The 8163-nt window shown below is 32.1% G+C and overlaps 1 protein-coding gene across 1 annotated transcript; it reads left to right on the top strand.

Annotated features, from left to right (window-relative positions):
* The first annotated feature begins 705 nt into the window (after window positions 1–705).
* Window positions 706–4081, top strand: LOC142530720 (stress-response A/B barrel domain-containing protein HS1). The gene is made up of 3 exons (XM_075636535.1): window positions 706–880; window positions 2741–2895; window positions 3704–4081. The coding sequence occupies exons 2-3, from the start codon at window positions 2756–2758 to the stop codon at window positions 3894–3896; spliced, it is 333 nt and encodes a 110-aa protein (XP_075492650.1). The 5' UTR covers window positions 706–880; window positions 2741–2755; the 3' UTR covers window positions 3897–4081.
* Window positions 4082–8163: the final 4082 nt, after the last annotated feature.

Here is an 8163-nt window from a genome sequence, read left to right as displayed (position 1 = left end):
GAACTGTGCGGAGGCCTAACCCGAGGACTGCTTATGTTTTTAAAGACTTTATGCATGTTAAATTCATTCACTCTGATTTTAACGAAATTACTTTATGTTGTTTTAACAAGTACTTGTTGCAAGTTCGTTCATATTTAAGGTATTTTGTCAAGCATTTTACTTGCATGGCATTTTTGAGAAATAATTACTTATTTAAGAAAAAAAATTTATTTCCGCAAAATTTAAAATAGTTTAAAAGTATGGTACGTTACAATATATCTTATTTTAAATATCATAAAATATGTTAAATAAATGAATACATAAACAACAAGACATTTAGCATCGCATATAAATCAGTAAATCACATCAACAAATATAACAACATATAAATATGCTTAAAACTTAATTTATTTGTTATCGTAGTATATTATTAGATTGTAACATATTTATACCAAGTTATCAACTTCAACTCTTCAAGTCCACGGTCTAAAATAATATATTAAGCCGATAAATCAACAAACATCAACAAAAACTAGAATAATTCAAATATGTATCTAAAATATCCAAAATTGAATTATTTTTACAAAATTCCCTAATTCAACACATCATTTTTGGAACTTGGATCTAAATTCCCAAACTTCGGAATCGAAATATTACTTCATCGAAATTCTAGAATTCCAATTATTAAAGTTGTAGTCCGAAAATCATACAATATCCAAGTTAAATTAATTTCCAAAATTTCCCACAAATAATCGAAGTTTACCTAATTTCCAAAATCCACACCAATTATCAACAATCAAAAGTAGTCCACACTTCCTCCCTCAGTCTGCCTCCATTCGTTCCTCCGCCGCCGCCGTGGGCTCTTTTTCATCCTGCTGTGCTGTTGTTTCCGTCGTTTTTGGTACACTCCATGTCTATGAATTTCTTGCATTTACTATTGATATAATCTCCACAAAACTAGATATTTTTGTACATTTGATCTAGAAAATGGGTATGATTCCCCTTCATTTGTTTTCAAGTTCAGAATTTTTCTTTCCTAGCATTTTGCGGTTGTATTTTTAAATTTTTTTAGCGTTTTTGGTTTTTGTGTTCGATTGGCTCGTTTGGAGTTCTATCTGTGCACCAAACTGGAATAATTGTTCGTGTCGAGCTCAAACTGGAGCATTGCTCAAATATGTTTAGAGTGCAAGCAATTTGATTTAACTGTACTGATAGCAAACGCTCTATCATGTGCAAACAAAGTGAATGGATTTTCTCTTAAGCTAAGACTCAATTCTTTCGGTTCAATAAGTAATTATTGTCTATTAACCATTTTAGGATACATATAAAGTATAAATTAAATATTAAAATATCCAGTTAGCAAACAAAATAATTTATGCTCGAATTTCACTCAAAAAACTATTGCATATGTTTGAGTTAGGTTCTAGTTGATAATTTCGAAGGCAAATCGAATAATATTTGATCTGGCGTAAAAAGCTCACTGTTTATCCTCCTCGTACACAAGACAAACTTACTGCAACTTTCAGGATAAAGGATCTCAAATATAAGTTGAGATACCTCATCAGGCAACCATGAACATTAATGTCAGGCCTGTGGATTTTGTAAGTTATTAAAAAAGAACAAACCAAATTTCGGATTATGGTTCTTCATTTATTTTTATTTTCCTTTTAAAAAATAATTTTCCCCTTATTATGATATTTCCTTCTTCAATCATTACTTTCAGTAAACTTTGAATCACTCTAAAAAAAAACAATTATATTTTGTATTATAAATAACTAAATAAATCATATTTTTGAATTTTAAAATACCTTTTTCATTATTGAAAAAGCTGAGTATATATGATTGTACATCTTTCATCCAATATATTAGTACATAAGATCAGTGTTCTAAATGATGGTCGAAGCGGCCGCCTAGGCACCAAACCTTGACCGCACCGCCTACGCATGAGGCGGCTGTTTTAGGCGGCCCAAGGTATACGGCGTTGGGGAGCCGGGTCGAGAAGGCGAGGAGGCGGGCGAGACGGCCAGTCAAGATTTTTAAGTTGTAGTCAACAAATTTTAAAAACCTAGTCAAAGTCAATTATTTTTAAATCTCAAAATCCTAGCACACCCCGACTTTCTTTCTTTTTTTACTTTTGGTTTTCACTCTCAAGTCTCAACCACTAAGCTCACCACACACTGGGTGTCTATGTAGATGATTTGGAAGATTCGTTATGTTTAGTCTAGTACTTTGTTCTAATGATGGATAATGAATTGAAAATTTAAAATTTATACTTAGTTTTTGACAAAAGTAATTATATTACTTTGTTAGCATAATAACATTAATATAATGATGAATCTTTATTAGTTATTTTGTTTGTTTGCATTTATATATTTATTTGCATATTATCTAGATGATATTATATTGTATGAAGCTTCTTTATGCTTAAACATTATTTAATTACAAATCTTACATAAAAAATGATGACTATTTGTGATTATATTCCGTGATTGTATATGATTAACTATTAAAAAATTACTTAAAAAAATTCAATCGCCTAGGCGACCGAGGCGGTAGGCAGTCACCGACAGTCCCACCACCGCCTCCCGCCATTTACAACCTTGCATAAGATATTAAGGATAAAGAAATTTAATTCAGAGAACGAAATCAATTGTATACAGTATACCTTTTGCTTTATTTTAAGTTTCAAAACTTTTATTATTCACAATTTTTTTTTTCAAAATTTAAATGTTCTGACAAATAAAGCAAGCCTATATTTCAGTGATTTGATTAGAAAATGGAGGAAGCAAAGGGAGGAGTGAAGCACGTTTTGATAGCGAAGTTCAAAGATGGAATATCCGAATTACAGATCAAAGAATACATCGAGGAATATGCTAACCTTGTTAATCTTGTACCTTCAATGAAGGCGTTCCACTGGTAAAACCCCGTTGTCGCTCTTGCTCTCACACGATGTGTAGTATCATTGGTGATTTTAACTTGTTCCTGCTTCTGCTAAAAACATTTGATTTGTCCATTTTCCCCTTGAAACAGCTGCTTTTAATTGTTTTGCAGCAGCAATATTCTTTCTTTAAATAATCTAAAATGAAGTTTGGCAGCATGTTAGTTGTGCAATTGTTGGTATATATAATCACATAATTCTCTGTATATTCTTCTCCTATGTTGTCTTCTTTCATTCAAGCTTGGTTTCTTTATTTGTTCGAAATTACTTTGTGTTTGCTGCTTCAAATCCCAGATGATAGTTTGTCCATTTATGATTCTGTTTTTGGATGCATACCACATTCTTTTGTGAGCAAGATTTGAGGGCAATGGTTACAGATACATTAAAAGCATAAATTGTTAGAGAATTTATTATTTTTGTAATGATGGATTCTGAGAGTGTCTAATTTTCATGTACTTGCAAAATAATTGATCCTGTTATAAAATGTGGATGGTATATATCTATATATTCTTGCTATACTCCGAGTTTTTGTGTGTGAAGCATGCCTATATATGATCTTAATACCCTAGTCACAATGAATTTTCTTTGCCACAAGTAGCTGAATTTGATGTCCAGGTATAGTAAATTTGTCTCCATGGTTAAATCAAACAAATAAAGAACGAAAGAAAATTAATGCTTTTAATAGACACTAAAGCTTTTCCCAGGCGTTAATCAGTTGTAATAGATGCTTTAATAATGAAAACAGGAATGCCATATAAATATGTCTCTCAACTTGTTACGTGACAGGGGTAAGGATGTGAGTGCTGAAAACATGCATCAAGGTTTTACTCATATATTCGAGTCGACCTTTGAGAGCACTGAAGGTATTGCTGAATATGTTGCTCATCCAGATCATGTCGAATATGCGAACAAGTTACTGCCTCAACTTGAGAAAATCATTGTGGTTGATTACAAGCCCACAAAGGTCCAACTCAATTAATAAGCTTATATAAATTGATAATTTTCCTTTTTCGTGTTATCAATAAACTGAGTGTGTAATTTGTCCACCATAAGATATATATACCATATGTTGTTTGTTACTTTGTTGACATTATGTCTTTTTTAAATGTAACAAGTTCATGGATCTTGAAACAATATCTATCATAAATTTATTTGTCTTGTTCATTCTAGCTTTTGCATTTATGAAATTGAAGAGAAGGCAATGCGTGACCGTGGTAGGATTTTTTAGTGTCAAATCCTTATACTTGATGGTGGAGAAGTTGATTAGACTCAGATCCTATACGATCAGAGGTCTCGTGCAAATGTTGACAACTTTAGATCGTGATGAGGCAGACATATAAACATGATATTATTACCTTATGCTCTTTATAAATCTCATGCACGCAAAATTATAGCTCGTGTATGGTTCCCATGCACGTGAGCAGCTGAGCTGCCGGACCGGACCCTCTGCCATTACTCGTCTATGCTGGTGCTCAGCTTTAACAATTGGCTTGCCTCAACTGATAGTGGTATTAGCTTCTTTGCATTATTCTTCTGTTTGTACCAGCTCCTTCCCCTCAGCTGTTTTCGGAAAGCTGACTTCCAAAGTCTCAATTGGTAATTCCTGCTTATGGTGCAGCTGAGCTTTGGAGTGTGATCTTTGCCGATTGTCATAGTTATTAGGGCGTAAGACACACTAAAACATTCGAGTACTCTTGAGCTTGAAGTGCAGGGAGCAAGGTGCCTCGCACGTTTTATCGAAGTAAATTGTATTTTAAAATTAAACATATATGAAGTGATTTATTATATAATCCTACATAAACTAAATATTTTTCACAAATATAATAAATAATATAAATAAAAATTAATAAAAATATTGGTGAAAGATGATGGGGGCTAGGAAAATCAAGAGCCGAGAAAATATGTTAAAACAAACAGAATTTTGGAGTTTAGATAAAAAGAAGCATGATAAATTAAATGTATGAGGATCTTGCTACGTGATTTAACAACCCAAACAAGATATGAGCGGATAGAACTTGTAGAGATAGAGAGAGTGAGATATTACCTTGATTGCAAGGTCAAGTGCAATGAAGAAACTTACAAAATATCGGGATGCACAGTTGCACTCCAATTTAGCGACTCACATATAGAATTTGATCGCGAGGGAGATGAAACGTATGCTTGTAGGATTTTTTAAACATCAAATAGGTATGAGTTTTGCTAATTGAGTTTTAAAATTTGTTGGGCTTGAATTACTTTGTTTACGCAAAAAATCTCAACTACATAGCACCCAAGAGCACGTTTCTGTGCCTCATAGTTGCCCCGTGCCTAGGCAGAGGCCCTCATTTGAGGCGTGCCTGTTTAAAGTGTTGTGCCTGGATAATAACCGAAACGCAATGCCTCAGACGTAGCCAGGAACACACTTTTAATAAATATGCCGATTGTTGAATGATAAGTAGCTGACTACCTACTTCCTATAAAACATTTTTCTTTTAACTTTATAGTTCTCACCTATTCAGCACAATCACTACTTATAAGACATTAGGATCTTCACAAATGATTATTCTTTTGAGATCCTCACGAAACTGTCTAGATCCTCTTAACTTCTTTTGATCATCATAATTAAACTTCTTCAAACTAGTCGAGTTGTCCTCTCAAGCTCGTCTCCCCAAAACTATATAATTTTTCATCTTATCTCAAATAGTTATGCACATATTTCTCGACAACATAAATTTAGAATCTTCACATAAAAACAAGATAAATGACGCTAAATTTCCCAATCTAATTCTCAAAAATCAAATATAATCAGGTATCTATCATGAAATAAGCAAAAAATATACAAAAACTTTTATTTTCCAGTATTTTCATGCATTCAAAGCTGTTTTTATTGGAGTATCGTTTTCTTGCACCCAAGACGCATTGGAAGTTTAAAAATTTTAGTTTTGACGTTCAAAACGTTCCTTGGACGTCGTATGATTTAAACCATTCATAGAGTGTTTAGATCCGATGTACCTTTGCGTATATAATACCGGTTCCAACTATTCTGGGTTTTAAGTGGATATAACTTTTCTTGTAAATCTCTGTGAACAGATTTTACTCCTTCGATCGTCAAATCAAGTCGACGATAAAAAATTTTATTTCTCGTATAGATTGCACAAGAGATCTAAACGAAGTTTACGTCGAGATTGGATCACTGGAAATTCAGAAATCCAACGATGTTGCGACGATGTCAGAGCTGTGGCGAGGTGGAAAATTGAGATGGCTGAAAATCTTTGGGGAGAGGAGGAGAAATTTTTTTTTACAAAATTTGTATGTAAAAATTATGTTATTTGATATAACCCTTAATGAAATATAAGTTTTAATTCTTGATCTAATTAGAAATCATATTTGAATCTGGATACAATAATTTCATTATTTAAAATTTCTCATGTATATTTTCTACTCTTTAAAATACCATGGATAATTCAATCATTATCAACTTTTGATAATATAATATATATTCATAAACATGCATATATACATATATTTATTTGTTTATGCTTTAAATTAAATAACTTTTATTTAATTAATCAATTAACTAATTAATCTATTGTAGACTCTTCAAAAATGTTTCATGAAAATTTTGCACTTAGTAGTCATCACTGTTAATATTATTATTTATTTAGTAGATTCTAAATTTACTAAATAAATAATTGTAAACTTATTATAACCTCGATCGACCATCAGATAGTGCCCATGTATCGAGGGTAAAAATCTCATTCATATAATGAAAAATTAAAATTTCGAAGAACAGAATTTTCCGTTGTTCTATTTTTGGTAGCTGCCAAGTTTTGTGAACTCTTTCGCTAAAACAAACAGTTCCACTCTCCTCAATTAATTAGCTGCAAAGCTAGCTTTCACATTTTCTATTATATGGAATAAACTTATAAACTCCTTTATAAACAATCTGTTTCATTTCCAAAAAACTACAGTTCCTAAATTCAACTACTTGAACTTGACTATCTCAATGGGAACATAAAATCTGATACTTGTGTGATTTTCAATGATTTAGGGATTACAACTAACTGTGAGTTCATAACTTCATGTGAATGAAATCAACATTTTTTCGTATTCGGACTTATATTAATTAGCCTCATTCTTTTCATAACCACTTGATCAAGATTGTTAGAGCTAAAGTCTAATTGCACCAATCGAAGGATGGTAAAAACGTCTAGGAGCATCGCCCCATGATCCCCTAGGTATCATTGATGTCTACAAGAACCTTAAGTTATTATTAGTGTAAAGTACGGTCCCTTTCAACTCATATACCTCAATAGAATCTGCAATCATTGGTATATCGAGGGTTGCAATATATATTTGATAATAACAGTGACATGATATGTGCAACTGAGGAAACACCTTTCCAAATGCACATGTATTAAACTTCTTTTGATCATCATAATTAAACTTCTTCAAACTGGTCGAGTTGTCCTCTCAAGCTCGTCTCCCCAAAACAGTATAATTTTTCATCTTATCTCAAATAGTTATGCACACATTTCTCGACAACATAAATTTAGAATCTTCACATAAAAATAAGATAAATGACGCTAAATTTCCCAATCTAATTCTCAAAAATCAAATATAATCAGGTATCTATCATGAAATAAACAAAAAATATACAAAAAATTTTATTTTCCAGTATTTTCATGCATTCAAAGCTGTTTTTATTCGAGTTTTCGCACCCAAGGTACATTGGAAGTTTAAAAATTTTAGTTTTGACGTTAAAAACGTTCATTGGACGTCGTATGATGTAAACCATTCATAAAGTTTTTAGATCCGATGTACTTTTGCGTATATAATACCGGTTCCAAATATTCTGGGTTTTAAGTGGATATAACCCTTCTTGTAAATCCCTATGAACAGATCTTACTCCTTCGATCGTCAAATCAAGTTGACGATAAAAAATTTTGTTCCTCGTATAGATTACACAAGAGATCTAAACGAAGTTTGCGTCGAGATTGGATAACTGGAAATTCAGAAATCCGAAGATGTTGCGACGATGTCAGTGCTGTGGCGAGGTGGAAAATTGAGATGGCCGAAATCTTTGGGGAGAGAAGGAGAATTTTTTTTTTACAAAATTTGTATGTAAAAATTATGCTATTTCATATAACCCTTAATGGAATATAAGTTTTAATTCCCGATCTAATTAGAAATCATACTTAAATCAGGATACAATAATTTCATAATTTAAAATTTCTCATGTATATTTTCTACTCTTTAAAATACCA

This window comes from Primulina tabacum, chromosome 2 (genome assembly GCF_025594145.1).
Source record: "Primulina tabacum isolate GXHZ01 chromosome 2, ASM2559414v2, whole genome shotgun sequence".
NCBI classification, from domain to species: domain Eukaryota; kingdom Viridiplantae; phylum Streptophyta; class Magnoliopsida; order Lamiales; family Gesneriaceae; genus Primulina; species Primulina tabacum.
This window is presented reverse-complemented; position numbering and strand designations above follow the sequence as displayed.